A 20,959-nucleotide genomic window follows, 5' to 3' on the forward strand; every position below is an offset into this window, starting at 1 on the left:
AATTTGGGTGAATATTTTAGTTAATTAGAACACAGCCCGTGATTTCCAATGGAAACTTTCCTTCGAGAACTTGAAGCGTTCGCCAAACGCGGAAAACTAACTGTCAGTTTTCTTCGTCGATTCTTCTTCCACCTAGCTGTCAAAATGGGCTTACAGGTTTACCTAGCCAATCCGGCATCGTCAAAGCGTTATTGGTCGCCGTAAATACTTTTTCGGGCGACGTAAACCCTCAATTGAGCACTGTCATTTCTATTCGGGCCTTGTGAAGTATGAATCGGGCATAGTACAGAATAAAAGCGTCCTACTCTTGAAGGTGTCAAATCGGTAGCTTCGGTGTGTTTGATCCATTAAGTTGTTTAAAAATACGTATTTTGCATGTTGTTCAACTTATTATGTATTATTTTAAAATGTTTACCTAATTAAATCACCAAACATATTATATTTTTAAAAAAATATGCAGTGGAGCGTCGTTTATCCGGGTACCTTTTATCCGGCTTTCTGTTTATCCGTGCTGTTGAGAAATGACAGTTCAATACAAAAGTGACATTGGGTTAGGCTGGAAATAGACGAACCGAGATCGTCGCGGTACCGCGAAATTCGCGCCTTGTTTATAACAGTTGTAGAACAGTAGAGCTGTCAAATCTTCCGCGCCTCCAATCGCGCCTGCTGTTTCGCAGAGATACCCAACATCGGTTTTGCTGAGATTTTCGCGGTAGCGCGAACCGATTATTTTTACTTTTCCTGGCGGATTTGTGTGAAAACTCGTGTCGAGAAATGAGTTTTGTATTTTATTTTGCATAAACTATGTGAAATAAATAATTTGATTCGCAAATTGATAGAAAAATATTTCTTCTTGGCACATTCAATCGTCACCAGACCTCGGATGGTTCCATACACGAACCGCGATTATCTCGCCTATCTGTCAGATGTTATAACATAATTGAATGCTCAAGTCATACGCGATTTTCGTGGTACCGCGATGATCTCGGTTCGTCTATTTCCATCCTTATGAGGAGGATATTTGAAAAAGCGGTTATAAGAGCAAATTGTCATAACAAAAAAACACTGTAATTCATGGCAAATTTTAAAAATGCTCTTTTGAAAAACATGAAGTTAATAAAAACTGGGTTATTTTTATTAAAAATAAGAAAAATTTCCAAAAAATCACCATGAGTTGGTGATAAAACCCAAGTGACATTTGCTAGAATTTGTTTTCCCATATCTGCTCGATTAGTATTCGATACGCCTGAAATTGTGGATTTGTGTCTGATCAAGTGTTTTGAAAGCGCTAAAATTTGGTGAGTTCGTAAATTAGACTTGCTTCTATCGATTGACGATGCCGTCGAGCTCATTTTACACACATAGCTTAGATTTTTGATGAAAAACAAAAGCTAATTTTGTGTGACGTTATTTTATAAAAAATCAATATTATTTAAGTATAAAATGGCTACCTGACCAACTATAACGATAGGAAACATCATTTTCGAGCGAATCTAGAAGAAAACAACGAAAAAGCCGCATCACAGTGGATTTTAAAGGCCTTTTTCTAAATTCCCTTAAACTGATGCAGTTTAAGGGAAGTTTAAGGCTCCAGTTTAAGGGAATTTGCTCGAATTCCCGATTATTCGTGCTCGAAAATGTCAATTGGGAATATATCATATGACTCATTATCCGTATTATTCGCTTATCCGGGCGAAGCCAAGTCCCGGATAAACGGCGCTCCACTGTAAAACCAAATTGCATTGTACGGGCAGTGCTGCAAAATGTCACCATCAATATCAAAAAAAAAACTGAATGAATCAAAAACCTTGTCAGCGTCACGTACTCAATTGCGATTATCACAGGTGAAATTCTCAAGTGGTTGTAACGAGTGATATGATTGCTGACAATTTGGGAATAAACTTTTAGTCAATCACTGTTATGAAATTTTCTGGACCAGGAGCAGCACTGTAAAATATCACTGTTTCAGTCACCAACGCTCATGACTGAAACGAACCTCAAATCAGCTCACGTACACAAGTGCGATGATCAGACGCAAGATGAACATAGTCGTTGTGACGTGTGACCAGATTGGTGACATTGCAGCAACCCCTCTTGGTCGGTCACTTTGACGTGACTTTGTTTGTATGTGATCAATTTCGAAATGTCACTGGTTCTATCACGAGCACTCGTGATTGAAATGAAATTCATTTCGGTTCACGTACACATGTGCGATGATCAGGGGTAAGACGCACATGGTCGTTGTGACGTCTGATCTGATTGGTGATATTTTGGTAACCAACTCCTGGTCAATCAGTTTGTCGTGATTTTTTGGTATTTTATTATCGCGATAGACTTAGAATATACGTGGCGCGGGCGAGTGGTGTTTTTTTAACCATGTGCATATGATTAGAAGCAGTAGTCGGTTCTGCTAGCTGGTTAAATGATCCCGCATCCTATAGATATTGCCAGACTCAGTTTGCTGATCCAAACGTTTATGTATGAACTCTCGTAAGCAGTGCACATGCAATGATGCAGCGAGCGTTGCCTTTCTGTGAAAAATTCACAAACCCGCGACAATCACGGTTGCCTCTGATTTAGTTCTAAAACTGAGAAGTTGTTTTAGAACAAAGAGCTCGCAAAAAATTGTCGCGGAAGATTTTGTGGGTCGTCTAGAAGCGGTGTGACAGAAAGTAGCCCAATTTTGCAAACAGAGCTACTTGCCTAGCGCAATAATTCTGCTGCACCAAATATAATCAAATTATCCAGTTTGTTCCAGCCAGATTAATGCCAAACTAAAAGAAAAATAAAATTGAGCACAATTCAACTTGTTTTTTATGTTTTTTTTTTTAACAAAAAACAAGCAGGTTGACTGGGTAAACTGAGCTAATTTGATCTACTCGGTGTCAAATTTATCAATGCAATTCACCAAAAACGTGAGCGAAATTGTCGCAAAAAACGTTGTCGCTTTAAGTTTATTTAAACGGTTACGGGTTTCAATCATAATATGCCATTCTATTAAGTCACTAATATTAAGATGTGTCGTACAAATTTGGAAATTAAAAAACAGACTATGAGCAGCCTGGTCTCCATAAACCTTGGGCTTGGAGAACGATTGTTGTTGATGTGTGTTTAATATTTACATTTCAAGAGGCATAGCAAGCGGAAAACGGTTTGGTTTGTTATTCGAAGCTAGGAGATAAAATTTCAAACGGTTCGTGTTTCATACCATTTAACATATCAGCAAGTCGAAGCACACGTAGAATGGGATCGAAGTAACGGCTTCATATTTTGGAACCATGCACCAGCGTTGGATGCTGGTGTCATACTTAGCACTCATACTTAATTCATACTTTTGTTCATACTTACATCGGCACTTGTGTACGTGAGCTGATTTGAGGTTCGTTTCAGTCATGAGCGTTGGTGACTGAAACAGTGATATTTGGCAGCACAGTACACAGCCAGCAATAGTCATGATTATGCTTATGCGGGCAGTAAGCTAAGCTTGTCAGTCAAAGTATCGCGTTGGACTCAAGAATTCACATGTCGTGTTCAGCATGTCATGATGCACTTTTATTGACTATCAACAATGAACATCAAGCTACCACGGATATGTTGATTGTTTTCATTGGTGAAAATCTCGTGATAGTCATGCCATTTTGCAGCACTGTGTACGGGTTCGAATTAAAAATTAAAAAAAAGGAATTTGAATAATTTGTTATGTGATTAAACTTAAAAATATTGAATTTTCATACATATCAGTTCAACTACTAGCAAAAAAGTATTGTTTTACAGCTAGAAAGCAACAAAATATAAATTAGGCCCAATTCATTCTGTACTTTTTCCGATTCATACTTCACAAGGCCCGAATAGAAATGACAGTGCCCAATTGAGGGTTTACGACGCCCGAAACAGTATTTACGGCGACCGATAACGTTTTGACGACGCCCGATTGGCTAGGTAAACCCTGTATAACTTGACCTGATATCTTTACGGTCCTTGTACGAGAGGGATTTTTGTGCCAAAGTCTTAGTTTGACAGAAAAATGCCAATCGAGAAATGACGGTATTTTCCTCCGTCTAATAAGGCCTTATCACGGCGCAATTCTATTTGGCGGGATGTCTGGTTGCACGGTAATGTGTGTTTACGGCTTTATAAAAACAAAGATCGTATAAATGACATCTATTCAGTTTAATGGTATGAAGCGGATCGGTCCGAAGAACATTGTTGTAGTTGTTGGATTAGTTTAGAGAGCCTTTGGCTCCACCGGAGTTCTTTCGCCTCTAGGCCCGCAGAACATATTTACTTAAAGCAACTATTTAGTGTCTAGTGTGGTATAGTTTAGAAGAGCTCTTACTTATTCATCCGTGATTTTAAAATTCATGGAAATCTAATTAAAAGTAAACTAATAACAAACGTTGATAAGACAAACAACAAGTTCATTTTGGTCTCACAATTGATGTGTGACTGCATAAACATGCAACATACTAGATTTGAAGTGGTTATTTTCTACTTCATTGCACTCACAACAAAAGTGCAAGTTTCTAGTGAGAAATTACCTATTGTTTTGTGGCACGGCATGGGTAAGTTATGCAAGAAGTTATGTTCGATTTGTTTGATTTTTTTTTGTAATTTGTATTTGTTTGTTTTTAATCTTCAGGTGATACATGTTGCTTTCCGTTCAGTTTGGGCGGTGTGACAAAATTTCTAGAATCTGAAATCAATGTTTACGTAAAATCGATTGAAATCGGAAATTCTATAACTGAAGATTTTAAAAGTGGTTACTTAATTCATCCCAATCAACAGGTAACATTCGAACAAACAGTATTCCCTACAGATTAATAATCGTTCTTTAATACAGGTCAATATGGTTTGTGAAGATCTAAGCACGGATGCTCAATTGAAGGGTGGATTCAATGCTATTGGATTTTCTCAGGGAAGTCAGTTTTTGTGAGTATTGAGTTGTATGTTTGTAATTCATGTCACGCCCGTTCCTTAGTTATTCGCGTATGAAGGCATGTATATAATACGACCATTAAGGATGAAATTGGTATCTTCCAGGCGAGCACTGGTGCAAAGATGTTCAACTCTACGCATACATAATTTGATTACATTGGGTGGTCAACATCAGGGGGTTTTTGGATTACCAAACTGTCCTTCAATAAGCAGTCGAACATGTGAACGGTTTCGGCTGCTTCTAAACTATGCCGCATATACAGATTTGATGCAAAATTTTCTCGTTCAAGCCACGTATTGGCATGATCCGCTGAATGAAAGTAAATACAGAACTTCTAGCACATTTTTAGCGGATATTAATAACGAGCGGTTCATCAACAAAACCTATGTGAAAAATTTACAAAAATTAAATAAATTTGTAATGGTTCAATTTAATAATGATAGCATTGTTCAACCATTACAAACCCAATGGTTTGGTTATTACAAACCTGGACAGGATAAAGAAATACAGGGCCTCAAGGAAACCAATATCTATATCGAGGTAAAGTAACATCTACTTTTCGCCCGCCACAAATTTAATTCTACTTACTTTTTTTCAGGATCGACTTGGTCTAAAAATGATGGACGATCAAAATAAAATCGTATTTCTCGAGTGTGAGGGCAATCATCTTCAATTTACGAAAGAATGGTTTAGAGAAAATCTCTTTAGTTATTTGAAATAACTGAATCATGAGTAGGATTTCAATGCTGAATATATCTGAAAGCGAATTTGTAGAATGTATCGTATACAAATAAAATACTTCAGCTATAATCTGTTAAATGTTTATTAGTTCATAAACGATGTCAACGATCAACTATAAATTACCCACTACTATTGAAACATATTTGTAAGGCACACACCATTTACAAAAAAGAAAAACAAAAGATCATTGAATCAACATTTCGTTGCATACTTGTATTTTTTTACTTCGTTGTTGGAGAGACCACTATCATGTTCTGATTTGACACGATCGTCGGAAATACTATTTTAGCAAATTAATGGCCAGTTGTTCTGTATCATTTAAGGACAATGCTTGAGCATTTTGAAGTACACGTATTCTTTTGACTGTATCTTTAAAATCATAGCTTCCTGAAGCGTGTTTACAATCTACATGTTTTCTTTTTCCATACACTTTATCCGGATCAGGAAGCCAATCAAGAGAAACGCTATTTTCGCTTTCGCTGCCAAAATCATCAGCCAGAACACAAGAATCGTCAACTTGCCTTTTACGTTCCTTTTCTTTTATAATCATTCTTTTTTGCTTTCTTTAATGCTTTATAACGCTTTTTATCATCCGCATCTTGTTGTTCTAGTCTAAACCGTGCATCTTTCAAATCGTAGAACTTGTTCGATTGCTCACCGTTTGTATTAACCGGGGCACCATCTTCATCAAATACGATTCGTTTACTCATATGTAGGGACTTCTTTACTAGCTTGACCTTAGATATTCGTTTTTTTTGTATCTTTTTTACATCTTCTGATTCAGTAGTAACATTGGAAGCCTGTAGATCATCCGATGCAAAACAATGTGAACTATTATGAATGTGTTTAATTCGTAGAAAATCATCCAGATCTTGTTCTTCATCGCTGCTATCCTTAGTTTCGATGCCAGTAATTTTGATTTTACTTTCAGAATCGGAAGTATTTAAGATTTTACTTCGTTTCCTTTCCAACGTACGAGAAACAAAACGTACACGCGGAGTGTTACTCAATCCTAAAGAGTTTGCAAACTCATCCAAATTTAAATTGTGCAATTGAAACACTTCCTTATTCTTCATCAGGGCTATTGATTTGATGTATGCAACAAAAGCTCGTTTTGCACTCTCTTTTAATTCTGGGGATTGGGCAAGCAGTGATTGGATTTTCAGCAGTGGTGAAAATAACTGACGTTCATCAATTTTAATCTGTTTAATAGGTATTTTGTTCTTTTCTAGAGAATCTAACATTGGATCTACCTCGTGCGGGAGCAAAACGAGTAAATTTTCACCACTTGTATTCAACCTTGCAGTTCGTCCGGCTCTATGTATGTACTGGGCAACGTCTTCGGGGCAGTCAATTTGAACCACCCAGTTAACCTTAGGGAAGTCCAGCCCACGCGATGCTACATCTGTGGCTAACAAGCATACATTTGTTTTCTTTTGCAAAAATCACCATATATTTTGTTACGCTTTTCTTGGTTCATTCCCCCATACAAGGGTAACAGTAAAGAGGTCGGACGAAGCTTCTTAAATACCTGGTAGAAATATTTCACCTGTTTGCAAGTGGCAAAAAATACTATAACTTTTTGTTTAGGATGGGTTTGCAGGAATGACCAAAGCATGGTCAGTTTGTTAGCAAGATCAACTACAACGTAGCTTTGCTGTAATTTCGCCGGTGTGGCGATTTGTTCATGCTCGTGTGGAGCAATTTGAACAGGGTTCACTAGTTTCACTCTGGCTAAATCACAAACAGAATTCGTTTGTGTTGCAGAAAACAATACAGTTTGTCGTACTTCTGGAAGATTTTCGATGATGGAATCCATTGTAGCCGAGAATCCCATATCCAAGCATCTGTCAGCTTCATCCAGTACCAATATTTTCAAGTTTGTTGTATCAAATAAAGGATTTTGATCCATATGTTGTAACAGACGACCGGGAGTGCCGATTATTATGTTCAGATTGTGCAGGCGATTTCGCTCGTATTTGAGATTTTGACCTCCAATGAGAAGACCAATGGTAAAATCGTGATGCCGTCCGACCTGTGTCATAGTTTCGTAAATCTGTACAGCCAGTTCACGTGTTGGTGTTATTATGAGAGCTCCTAAACCATCCATGCGGGTCCATTTCTCCACGAATAATCGTTCGAGGATAGGGATGATAAAAGCTAATGTCTTTCCACTACCCGTTTTCGCTGCCGCGAGAATATCTTTACCGAATATAGCAGGCAATATAGATTCCCTTTGAATGACGGTGGGTCTAGTGAAATCTGCTTCGGCTAATCCAGCTAAGGTTTTCTTTGAGAGCGGAAAATCTTGGAACGTTTCAATAACTTTAGAAACTGAGATTTTGTCATTGTAGCGTCTACGCAGCATTTGGATTTCCTCTTCCTCTTCCGTAACTGTAATATGCATTATAGAGCGTTTCGATTTCGTTTGGTGAGGAAAACATTTTTCATTCGCATCACCGATGGCATCATGTTTCGAAATGCGATTATTATTAACTTTGAACACATTACACTTGTTTCTTCTAGCAAAATTAATATATTTGGTATTCGACATTGCGGTGTTATAATGAAAACGTGGACTAGTCTGGAACAGCTTTCAAAATCACACCGAGCTCTGGCAGCTAATAAAGAAGAAATCATTACGTGCGACACCAAGGTGAATTTAAAAATATCAGGTGCTGGATTCTAGTGCATTTTGACAACTCGTCACTTGACGTAAGGTCCCCAGGATTCAAACTTTGTTTACATTTATTAAATTTGATCATATAATTTATCTACCTCATTTTTTCGATTGAACATTCTTTCAAAATATATTTTGGACTTTTCGAGTTCTAATTTAACATTAAAACATGGATTAAAATGTGTTATTTTATGTTATTCCTAGAATTTATTCTATAATTCATTGTGTTACCGACATTTTTGATGATAAAAACTAAGAAATCATTTTTTTTTTCAATTTTCACATTAATTCCACATTATCTACGAGCCGCATGGGCAATTTACGTGAGATTAGAACTCTTACTCACATGATTTTAAATTTCGTGCATAAACAAATCATCAAATCTTTTGTTAATATATCTCATTTTTTCGATACAATCAATAGACATACAAAAATGTGCCCTTATCCACCACCTGATATTTCTAATCCACCTTGATATAACCTTGAAAATTTATGCGCAATCCAAGGTGGATTAAAAATATCAGGTGGTGGATTAGGGCCTTTGGGGGGTCGCCATAGTTGAGGGACTTTACGTCATTTTAAAACCGTTAAACATTTGTTTCCGCACAAAGCTTAGCAAATAGAACAGATTTCTTTGTAATTACAGTGGAGCGCCGTTTATCCGGGTACCTTTTATCCGGCTTTCCGTTTATCCGTGCTGTTGAGAAATGACAGTTCAATACAAAAGTGACATTGGGTTATGAGGAGGATATTTGAAAAAGCGGTTATAAGAGCACATTGTCATAACAAAAAACACTGTAATTCATGGCAAATTTTAAAAATTCTCTTTCGAAAAACATGAATTTAATAAAAACTAGGTTATTTTTATCAAAAATAAGAAAAATTACCAAAAAAATAACCATGAATTGGTGATAAATTAAATCATTTGACTCATTATCCGTGTTATTCGCTTATCCGGGCGAAGTCAAGTCCCGAGAAGGCCGGATAAACGGCGCTTCACTGTATGTGCATTTTTGTGTGTCTATTGGTTTTATTGAAAAAATGAGATATATAAACAAAAGATTTGATGATTTGTTTATGTACGAAATTTAAAATCATGTGGATAAGAGTTCTAATCTCACGTAAATTGTCCATGCGGCTCGTAGATAATGAGGAATTAATGTGAAATTTGAAAAAAAAAAATAATGCTTTCTTAATTTTTATCATCAAAATGTCGAAAACGCAATGAATTATAGAATAATTTCACGGAATAACGCAAAATAACACATTTTAATCCATGTTTTAATGTTAAATAAGAACTCGCGAAGTCCAAAATATATTTTGAAAGAATGTTCAATCGAAAAAATGGGGTAGATAAATTATATGATCAAATTTAATAAATGTAAACAAAATTTGAATCCTGGGGACCTTACGTCAAGTGACGAATTGTCAAAATGCACTAGAATCCAGCACCTGATATTTTTAAATCCACCTTGGGTTATATGTCCGAGATGTATAATTTTTTTTTGACAGATAAATGTTTCAAACCGATCCGTTTGACAGATAAATATATGCGCAATCCGAGGATAATGTATTTAGAAGGTTGATTTTTATCGTTTTTGCTGGGCGACATTGTGGGGGACATCTGTCACTCTCTGCATACAAATTTCATTACCCCGATCCAGCCCTCCCGATTTTTATACCGGAGCCCATGGAAGAGAAATGTCAAGTCGAAAAATGTCATTTTGCTATGAACAACTTCACCTGGTCATTTATAACACCTTGGCGCAATCTGAGATTGCGCATCGTCTATTGCTACGGAAAGGTGAGCTTTTGTCAAAATCAAGGTGTTATCAAAGTGGGTAGAAAGGAGGTGTCGTCATGTAGAACAATTGGGCATCGAGGCTTTAGAAAAAAGCACAAAACCATGATCGACGGCAGTTGTCAAATGCGACGAATGTTGCTGGTATTTGGATATGATATATGAATTGTTTTCGTTTAATAAACATTTTTTTAGCATTAAAAATTCGTATTTTGCATCCACACTTCATAAATCGACATTTTACACGTTATAATGTAGCTGCTGCCTGTAAACAAATATCGACGGCTGTTGTCAAACCGAATCTCAAAATGGCAACATGCCAAACGCTAAGAAGACACCTCCTCTATATTCCACCTTGGGTGTTATAAATGACAAGGTTAAGTTGTTCAGAGCAAAATGACATTTCTCGACTTGACATTTCTTTTCCTGGGGCTCCGGTATAAAAATCGTGGAGGGCTGGTGCGGGGTAATGAAATTTGTATGCAGAGATTGACAGATGTCCCCCACAATGTCGCCCAGCAAAATCGATAAAAATCAACCTTCTAAATATATTATCCTTGGTCAAAATTCGGTAATTTTGACCCAAGGTGTTTTAAAATGACAAGGTGAAATTGTTCAGAGCAAGGTGTTTTAAAATGACAAGGTGAAGTTTTGCGCAAAATGACATTTCTCGACTTGACATAACCGTTCCCCGAGCTCCAGCAAGGTCTAAGTGGGTAGAAAGAAGGTGTCGTCATGTAGAACAATTGGGCATCGACCAAGGTGGAATGTATAATAGGTGTGGTTATAGCGCTTTTGGCGATCCTCCCCCTGGGCTCCGATTTTGACAGATGGTTTTCCGCTCGTATATGTATTGATGGATTGTTTACGTTTTGCATGGTCAATATTTGGTGGAGATCAATTTGGGTGAATATTTTAGTTTATTAGAACACAGTCCGTGATTTAAAATGGAAATTTTCCTTCGAGAACTTGAAGCGTTCGCCAAAAGCGGAAAACTAACTGTCAGTTTTCTTCGTCGATTCTTCTTCCACCTAGCTGTCAAAACGGGCTTATAACTTGACCTGTTATCTTTACGGTCCTTGGCATCGACGCTTTAGGCAGCGGTCTAATCTTGTTGCGCGCAATATTGTTGCCCGGAAACATATCGCTGAGGTGGTCTATGAATGTTGCTGGCAACATTTCGCTTTGAGATTGTTTAGCGTCGAAAATTGGCCCTTTCATAGCTCAGAGTTTATTTTTTATCACTCACTTGTTGAATAAAGTGTTGAAAAAATAAAATATACACCAAAAAATGTATTATAAATGCAAAAATTCCAAATTTAGCGGATGTCAACAAAACGCACACTGCTGCTGTGTCACTTCATACACCCGATTACCATGACCAAGGTAAATAGAAAATGTTGCCAGACAAAAATCAAATTGGATAGAATTTGGCATGCAACAAAGTTGCGCTAGCTGTCAAAATCCATACATTTTGCCAGCAACAATGTTGCGCGCAACAAGATTAGACCAGTTCCTTAGAAGTCGTTTAGTGGTCGTTTAGTGGATTTGTGGCACTTGGGTATTTTGCATTTTTCTTGATTAATTATTATTTAAGGGTTATGAAACTTACATGGTGTTCATAGAACACTCTAATGAATACATTTTGAGCATTGGAAAGTATCTTTGTAGTCAAATAATGCTTAACGTCAATCTGAGTGTCCGAACAAAAAGGCAAAGTACCACCAATGCATCGAAGGCACACGTCGGTGAAGCAAGTGTTAGTTTCGTTGGTGTAAATGCGGGATGTTTTAACAAAATGGAGTGGTATATAGATTCGGGCTGTTTCGATCATCTGGTGAATAACAAAGAGTTTTTCGATCAAATGTGATTATTGGAAAATCCAATTGAAATTGTGATTGCGATGAAGCTCAACTGGTTGGGGTATCCCACCAACAGAGAGCGCCACCAGCTTTTTTGCTATTTTTAGAATGCATGAGTCGTTTGCCGTCTGCTAAACGAAGTCTTTCTATATTCCGTTTAGGTAGAGAACTTGAGTCGTTTAGAAGCCGTTTAGTGGTCGTTTAGTGTATTTGTGGCACTTAGGATTTCCATACAATTTCAGATTGCGCCAAGATTGGGCATAAATTTTCAAGATTATATGTCCGAGATATATACATTTTTTTTTACCGATAAATATATCAAAACGACCCGTTTGACAGATAAATATATGCGCAATCTGAGATTGCGCATCGTCTATTGCTAAGGTCAGAGCAAAATGTCATTTCTCGACTTGACATAACTGTTCCGGGGGCTCCGGTATAAAAATTGGCGAGGGCTGATACAAGGATAATGTATTTAGAAGGTTGATTTTTATCGCTTTTGCTGGGCGACATTGTGGGAGACATCTGTCACTCACTGCATACAAATTTCACTACCCCGCATCAGCTCTCCACGATTTTTACACTGGAGCCACTGGAATAGTTATGTCAAGTCGAGAAATGTTATTTTGCTCTGAACAACTTCACCTTGTCATTTTAAAACACCTTGGGCTGGTGCAGGGTAATGAAATTGCAGAGAGTGACAGATGTCTCCCACAATATCACACAGCAAAGGGATAAAAATCAACCTTCTAAATACATTATCCTTGCCTTGACCAGCCAAGAAATAAAGTTCACTAAAAATGACAAATGGGACGGTCTGATGGTACAGTCTTCAACTCGTACGACTTAACAACATGCCCGTCGTGGGTTCAAACCCCGTATAGAACGTGCCTCCATACGTAGGACTGCCTATCCTGCTATGGTAACAAAAAGTCACTGAAAGCCAAAGCTCACTTCACTAGTGGGTACGGGCAGGCCTTGACTGACGACGGTTGTTGTGCCAAAGAAGAAAAGTGACAAAACTTGAGGTTCGTGAAAAACATAAACAAAATTTTGCGCAATTGAAGATCCATTGCTATGGTAATTTTTATGTTTTGCACATTTACACATTTATTAAACGAATTAAATAATAAATAATAACACAAAACACAATACAATAAAGTATGGGGCCGCGCGCACGAGCCGCACCGTGAGCCCTACCGGGAGCCCTGCTCGACCGGTAGCCTGTTACACTCCCCGTTAGGTGCGCTCTGCACACACTTAGCGCGCATCGCTAAGTGCGGCGTATTTGTGTGCGTGAGCGCAGTGTCGATTCCTGGATGTCGACCAGCAGCAGCGCAACTGCTACGGCGAATCCAGGGCTCGGCACGTCTATCCACAACAGTAATAATGTTAAAATGCATGTTTCTAATTGTACGACATCGGGACGATTTTTCGTTATACAGCCCCAAATCAGCTTTAAAGTACGAGCTGGCTAGTTGGGTTGTGGCTGATTAAGAGATAGACGGTACTTCGTGGAACTATTAAGCCTTTGAACAGGCACATGGTACTCTCAGGAGCCTTGTAGCTGATTAGGTTGATGTGTGATGTGATGGTTCACGATGGAACTTGAAGGCTTGTTAATAAAGCGTACCGAACTTGGAACTTTATAGCTTTTTAATGCATGAAAACGGTACGAGGTGGCCCTTGACGCTTGCTTGAAAATAAAACACAAAGAAAAATAATCCCCGGCATTGTAGCATTGTATGGATATGACAGTTCGGGAAAGTTGCCGTTGACACTTTGTAAATGGATTTGACAGCAGGCGGAATTCCGCGGTCGAGAAATTCCGGTCCGTGTATTTTCGGCCTAAGGAAGCTGCTTAGGCGCTATTTGGAAGGACCACCTGGAACTTTGATGCTTTTTACCTACAGCAAAAGGCGAATTCAAGCAGCGATCTTTAACATGCCAAAATTGGCCGATAAGCGTTTTTGGCTAATTTTCTATTTACCTATTTACATTGATTAAAACATTTTCTGACCTGTATTTGCGTTGCCGAAAATCGGAACACAGCATGCCAAAAATAGGAACAAACTGCCAAAAATAAAAGCAGAACCAAACCAGCATTTTAACAAATATTTGTGGAACATGGATTTCGATTGGCACTTTCACTTTGGCATCGCATACGAATTGTTAATTCGATCGCAATCGAAATCGCAAAGTCAGTTTCGACCAGTAGACAAACCCTATGTAAAACATCGAGCAGTTGACAATTTTGTCGACAATTGGTATCGCATACGCTCTTTGTCGATCGAATTTATTTCGACTAGGTAGAGGGTAGTCGGAAGATCTTGTATAATCTGATTTCATTCAAATTTTTTAGATAAATCATTTCAAAATGCATGTAGAAATTAAAAATACCATTTACAAAACAGTAATGTATTAATTGAGGCAAAAATAAATGAATTAAAATCTGTTTTGAAATACTGATTTTTTGTAACCTAAATCAATACAAATATCTATTAATTTGCATGTATACACCTATGTCTATGTGTATATATATATAACTAAAATATATAACTAAAAAATCTATATGTATATACAGGTGTCCCCCGAGATACGACTGTATTTGGGACCGAAAAAGTGTCCCAAAACAAGGCGTAAGTCGAAAAAGTCGTATGTCGAATATCTATGAATATAAAGTTTATAACCGAAGTTGAAGAGTTGGAATCTATGATATCGTGTATTTTATTTAAAATAATGTTCGATAATGTAATAATTATATTTTAAAAGACGTACACAATATAGATATTCAAGATAGAGTAGTTGTAGAATCTTTGGAAATGTGTGTATAACGGATATTATCCCAGAAATTCAAAAAAATACATCCATTTCTTGTCAATGACAACTTTTAACTGTTAAAATCAAAATCGTCGTATCTGCGAATCGTCGTAACTCGAGGGGGTCGTAACTCGGGGGACGCCTGTATAACTAAAAAAACATAAAATTAACAAAACTATTTTCCATCAAATGAATGTCACCAGTCTGCAACTCTCTTTACCGCATGCATATATGTAAACAAACGGAATTTCTGCGAGCTCGCAGACTGCTCGAATTCGTTTCATGGATTTTTTTTTACAAATGTCACTTAGGTTGGTAAATGGACTCTGGGCCTGCTCATTGGGAGTGTCTTACTTGACAAAACGCAATTAGGTTGAATCTTTCAATTTGATGATAATCTAGCTGCCAAACAGGAAATAACAACCTTTATTTAATATATCTTAGCAAAATGGCAGCCACACGAAGATTGCAAAAAGTAAGTTGATTTTTGTAGTATTACTTTCGGATATTTCGTTGGCTTAAAAGTGTGTAGTAAAAAACAGAATAAAACGCAAGTTATTAATGTTATTGATAGGAATGAGGGCTTAGCGCGGCTTCAGTGTTATCAGTGTTATGATTGATGAACTGATACTCAATTAAATAGTTAAATACATTTACGATGGTACAAATTCTGTTGAAGTGTTATAAATTAAGCGACGTTAACAACATGATGTTTTTACTCGTAACATGTAGTTGGACATCCACCGAAATGTTCTATGTTATGGTTGTGTGGCTCTTTTTTCATCTGATTTTCCTGTTGGCATCTCTTGTAGGAACTGGCAGACATTCGATCGTCAGGCATGAAATCCTTTCGTGACATTCTTGTAGATGAAACAAATTTACTACTTTGGACGGGATTGATTGTACCGGTAAGAATTGTGCTTGTGAAGTAAACCAATGAGTTTGCTTGTAGTATTATTCTAGTCTTATTATATGTACAATTATATTTTCAATAACACAAACACACAATGGAAGAGTAGATAGCCCAAAATTCTTGTTACAAAACACACACATTCCCCGAAATACGCGATATCACTTTACAGGCTGTCCCCGAGATACGCTATCAATGGGGACCGACAAAAAACCGCTTATCGAATTTCCGCGTAAGTCGAATCACGCAATTTTCAGCCAAAATATAGCTAACCATGAAACATAAAAATTGATCTATATATATATATGGTATATAATTTTTTTTTACAGATAACTAGGGCTCTTTTTAAAATTGAGATTAATGAAGGTAGTAAATACTTGTATGTATTTCATTATCCTGCTTTATCAATTGCTGGGAAAATAAATAAATAAAATATATATATATATATATATATATATATATATATATATATATATATATATATACATATTATATATATATTATTTATTATTTATTTATTAGCGTAACGTAGAGGGCTGAGCCTTACTTTTACCCGGTCTCGGTTCGTCTATTTCCATCCTAAGACTCAGCTCTCTACGTTACTTTGGAGAAGTGTTACATTCCTTAAAATATTCCCAAGCAGCATTTTTATTACAGTTTTGTGTTTGTTTTATTACAGTCCACGCGACTGGCCAGTGAATATTATTTCAATAAAAAAAATTTTAAATTGCGATGAAAAAATGTTGATTTCTTTAACTCGAGATTCGAATCGATATCTACGAGATTTATTTTTTAACTATAACAGGTTTTATATTTTTCATTGTTTTTCATTGATGTTCATTGTTATAAAATATTAAAAATGTTCACAAATAAATGATACATATGAAATATAAATATTATCTGTTCAATCTATTTTTTGGCCATTTTGATAAAAAATACTTTAGGTGCTAGGGTTCTTTTTAAAGCGATTCTTCTTCTTTGGCACAATAACCGTAGTCGGTCAAGGCTTGCCTGTACCCACTGGTGAAGTGAGCTTGACTTTCTTTGACTTATTGTTACCATAACATGATAGTCAGTCCTACGTATGGGGGCACGGTCTATTCGGGGCTTGAACCCATGACGGCCATGTTGTTAAGTCGTACGAGTTGACGACTGTACCACCACACCGGCCCATTAAAGCGATTAATGAGTTTAATACATATTTTTTTACAATCAACATGCTATTTTAAAAGTCTCGATTCCACACTTACCCTATCTTGAATATCTATATTGTTTACGGCTTTTTAAATATAATTGATACATTACATAAATACATCGAACATTATATTAAATAAATACACGATATCATAAATTCCAACTCTTCATCTTCGGCTATAAACATTATATTCAAAGATATTCGACAAACGACTTTTTCGACTTATGCCTTGCTTTGAGACATTTTTTTCTGTCCCAAATACAGTCGTATCTCGGGGGACATCTTTATACAGTAGAACGTCGATTATCCGGGGGCGGCTTAACCGTGCGCATAAAAGTGACAGCTGTTCAAACGTACAGCGAACATTTGCTGCGATCGTCAAGTGGGCAACCAGTTTTTTGTGCAGCTCTGTAGTGTCTAGTGGTGTTTTCGAAATTTATTTTTGTTCATGAACAGTTGTTAAACCTATAGTTATTGATTTAAATAATATTCTACTAACGATTTATTGATTGATTCAAGGTGAATTAATCATAAAATTAGTGGATTTTTTAATTTTGATATGAATTTGACATTTCTTTAACCATTATCCGTGCAAATCGATTAACCGGCAACCGCCCGGTCCCGAGCTGCCCGGATAATCGACGTTCCACTGTAGTTGATTACAGTTTTCCCCGAGTTACGCGACCCCCGAGTTACGCGACACCCGAGTTAGGCCCGTGTCTGTGCTTCATCGCATGCGATTTTATCGCACGTGCTGTCAAACGCTTTTTCGTATCATATTGCGATTATTTGGATGATTTTAATAATATAACGATTATGAAAACTTAAGTTGCGATTGTTCCTACAAAACACCAAACATTTAGTTTGACAGATAAAATCGGATGCGGCGTCCGACGAAATCAAAATGTTTTGATTCCGTCGTACGACGAATCGCACGTCCGACGTTATCTGTCAAATCTCATATAAAATTTTGACAGGCCTTCCGATAAAATCGCATCCGATGGAGCACAGACACGGGCCTTAGGCGAATTCGAGTTATGCGAATTTTATTTTTGACAGTACATATGTCAAATCAGTAAAATGTTTTGCATCAATTGTCAAATGAAGAAATTTTCAAGTTTTCCAAAAGTTTTAAATCACTAAAAAACAAATAATCGAATTTTCTACACGAATTGCATTAAATAAGTAATATATTTCATAAATGAACGGAATTCAAATTCGGAATCAAAAATCATAATTAATCAAGTATATTTGGCTGTAAAACCTGATAATCGACTTACGCGAAAGGTTGCTCGCAACAAACAACGTGACACGAGATTTTTATTTATATAGGCGGTCCCCGAGATACACGGTACCTCTTATACGCGGATTCAGAGATACGCGGTTTTCCAAATTTGACAGTTCTTTGAGCGAATTGTACTGTTGTGACAAATCCATTGTGGAATACCAAATAATTTCTGTATTGATCGAATGTAAAATATCATTTCAAAAGGTTTGAAAATGTTCAATTTAGTGGAAACATATAAAATAATTTATTTTGTGTCTAAAACCACCCCCTACTTGCTCCGAGATTGAAAATAACGAGATTCGACTTGTATCTCGGGGATCGCCTGTGTATCAGAGATTATATATATACATATATATATATATATATATATATATATATATATATATATATATATATATATATATATATATATATATATATATATATATATATATATATATATATATATATATATATATATATATATATATATATATATATATATATATATATATATATATATATATATATATATATATATATATATGACCCGGTCTCGTACTACAGTCGTCAACTCGTACGACTTAACAACATGCCCGTCATGGGTATATATACAAATTTTAATCAAGATTTTAATAATGACAAATGGCACATAAGATGGCCAATCCGATTTTGGTTAATATTTGACCTCGTTCCTACACATTCCTTGTGCCTATTTTTTGTTGTGGACAAAATATAGTGTAAATAGACATTTCCATCTCATCAACGTGGCATGGAGTAGTTACACCTGTTTCCAGCTAGGTTCGAATCTCGTGCCGTGTGCATCGAATCGCAAACCGCCTGCTTCGAATCGCATGTCACTACGATCGAATGCGTGCAACCATGGTTGAATCGCGTTCCACTACGGATTGAATCGTGTGGCGCTACCATTGGAATTCTTAAAGGTAAAGCATAGTAAACTGTTTGTTTACGTTTGCAAACTGCTTCCTTCTTTGCCGATGTCAATTCGTTTCTAAAATTCTAATAAAATTTAATTATTCACTGACTACACGTAAAATTTTTGTTATCAGCGAATTAGTCATGGTTCCTCGTTGGTGATAAAACCCTTGTTTTCAACTAATATTCGTGGGTTTTATCCATAATCAGTGAATAATTACCATTCGTATTTTACAAACGAATTGCTATCGGCGAAGAAGAAGGCAGCTTTCAAACGTAAACAAAAGGCTTGCTATACTCTACCTTTCAGAAATTCAATGGTTCAACTCTATCGTAATGGTGCACGATTCGACCGTAGTGGAAGACGATTCAACCGTACTGGCACGCGATTCAACCGTGCATGTACGCATTCGATCGTAGTGCCATGCGATTTGAAGCAGGTGGTTTGCGATTCGAACCTATCTGGAAACAGGTGTAAATCATCTGATAGTGGTGTGTTCCATTCATCGGTAAGCCACTGTATATTCCTCATAAATCATGGGCTATACAAATCTGGCCTTGAATTATTTTTAATTTAAGCTTGACGACGGTTTAGCATTGCCATTGCCAGCAGTACTGGTTTGTTTGGGCGACGTTATTTGTTTATAAAACCAATAATGAGTTTTCTTTCTATCTTTACCTAAGGATAACGTCCCCTATAACAAAGGAGCTTTTAGAATAGAGATAAATTTTCCAGCCGAATACCCATTCAAACCACCAAAGATTTCGTTTAAAACCAAAATATACCACCCAAATATTGATGAAAAGGGTCAAGTTTGTCTTCCGATTATAAGTGCCGAAAATTGGAAACCGGCAACAAAAACAGACCAAGGTTAGTAAGTATAATAAAAATGAAGATTACAGAAGGGAAATATTTAATTATCTTTTTCATTCTAGTTATTCAGGCGTTAATAGAGTTGGTCAATGATCCCGAACCTGAACATCCTTTACGTGCAGACCTGGCAGAAGAATTTCTAAAAGATAGGAAAAAATTTACAAAAAATGCCGAAGAACATACCAGAAAGCACAGCGAAAAGCGACCGGAATAAAATAATAGATGTGAATACTAGATGCTACACCATCAAGATCATCGGATGTTCATCATTGAAAAAAAAACAGTTGTAAATTGTAAAACGATATTAGGGAGATGATACTTACATTCGCTTAAATCAAATACATGCGTTATCTGAGCGACGATAAGATAATCATTGATACTCGATGAACGTCACATCTGTTTAGTCGAATCCAACAATCTGAAAATTTTATTAAAAAAAATCCTTAATTCAAATTCTCCTGTGGTTTTGGCAAATTTGCCTTTCTCATTCAGAAGAGAAAGCGGGCAAAATGGGCACCTTCACAGCAAAGATACATTCCAATGCTCGAAATGTATTCATTGGAGTGCTTTATGGATATCATGTAAGTGTTATAACCCTTAAATTACAAACTACCCAGAAAAATGTAAAATAAGCTTAAGCATTTTATGTAATTTTTGCCACTTCGAAAATAAGCACAAAACAGTGTAACAGGGATGAGTGGAAAATTTACATGGTATGTTTTTAAAGATATGGTTTTACTATACTATTTGTCTGAAGCGAGTAAGGCCATTGAATGCGTATTTTTACTAATATTTCAAGTATTCAAAAATGCTGCACGTGGGGAAAAATAGCCAGTTACGATTGGGGCAAAAAGGGCAGTTACGCTTGGAGCAAAATGGGCAGATGCTTTTGACATATGACGCTTGGTGAGGGTATGGTCAAGGATTGTGTAGGAAC

The 20,959-nt window shown here is 36.6% G+C and overlaps 3 protein-coding genes across 6 annotated transcripts; 2 read left to right on the forward strand and 1 right to left on the reverse strand.

Annotated features, from left to right (window-relative positions):
- The first annotated feature begins 3,988 nt into the window (after window positions 1-3,988).
- Window positions 3,989-5,755, forward strand: LOC120901100 (palmitoyl-protein thioesterase 1). Of its 2 annotated transcripts, none has more exons than XM_040308810.1 (5): window positions 3,989-4,562; window positions 4,640-4,785; window positions 4,841-4,929; window positions 5,020-5,476; window positions 5,535-5,755. In XM_040308810.1, the coding sequence occupies exons 1-5, from the start codon at window positions 4,439-4,441 to the stop codon at window positions 5,655-5,657; spliced, it is 939 nt and encodes a 312-aa protein (XP_040164744.1). In that variant the 5' UTR covers window positions 3,989-4,438; the 3' UTR covers window positions 5,658-5,755. The 2 variants fall into 2 exon arrangements, with proteins under 2 accessions (XP_040164744.1, XP_040164750.1); XM_040308816.1 differs by having other exon boundaries at window positions 4,008-4,562; window positions 5,041-5,476.
- Window positions 5,756-6,086: 331 nt separating this feature from the next.
- LOC120901143 (probable ATP-dependent RNA helicase DDX10) lies at window positions 6,087-7,122 on the reverse strand (the record flags this gene model as incomplete). Its single annotated transcript, XM_040308856.1, has 1 exon — window positions 6,087-7,122. A coding segment is annotated over one exon (921 nt), but the record flags the coding sequence as incomplete, so codon positions are not given.
- An 8,057-nt stretch (window positions 7,123-15,179) lies between these two features.
- Window positions 15,180-20,475, forward strand: LOC120901124 (ubiquitin-conjugating enzyme E2-18 kDa). 3 transcript variants are annotated; one of them, XR_005739274.1, is made up of 5 exons: window positions 15,180-15,315; window positions 15,653-15,748; window positions 16,080-16,116; window positions 19,833-20,023; window positions 20,085-20,190. XR_005739274.1 is itself a non-coding variant. In XM_040308835.1 (4 exons), exons 1-4 carry the CDS (start codon window positions 15,289-15,291, stop codon window positions 20,234-20,236), a joined length of 462 nt encoding a protein of 153 aa, XP_040164769.1. In that variant the 5' UTR covers window positions 15,181-15,288; the 3' UTR covers window positions 20,237-20,475. The 3 variants fall into 3 exon arrangements, 2 of the variants coding, with proteins under 2 accessions (XP_040164769.1, XP_040164775.1); XM_040308835.1 differs by lacking the exon at window positions 16,080-16,116 and having other exon boundaries at window positions 15,181-15,315; window positions 19,833-20,019; window positions 20,085-20,475; XM_040308841.1 differs by lacking the exons at window positions 15,180-15,315; window positions 16,080-16,116 and adding an exon at window positions 15,483-15,501 and having other exon boundaries at window positions 19,833-20,019; window positions 20,085-20,475.
- The last annotated feature ends 484 nt before the right edge of the window (window positions 20,476-20,959 follow it).

This window comes from Anopheles arabiensis, chromosome 2 (assembly GCF_016920715.1).
Source record: "Anopheles arabiensis isolate DONGOLA chromosome 2, AaraD3, whole genome shotgun sequence".
Lineage (NCBI taxonomy): Eukaryota > Metazoa > Arthropoda > Insecta > Diptera > Culicidae > Anopheles > Anopheles arabiensis.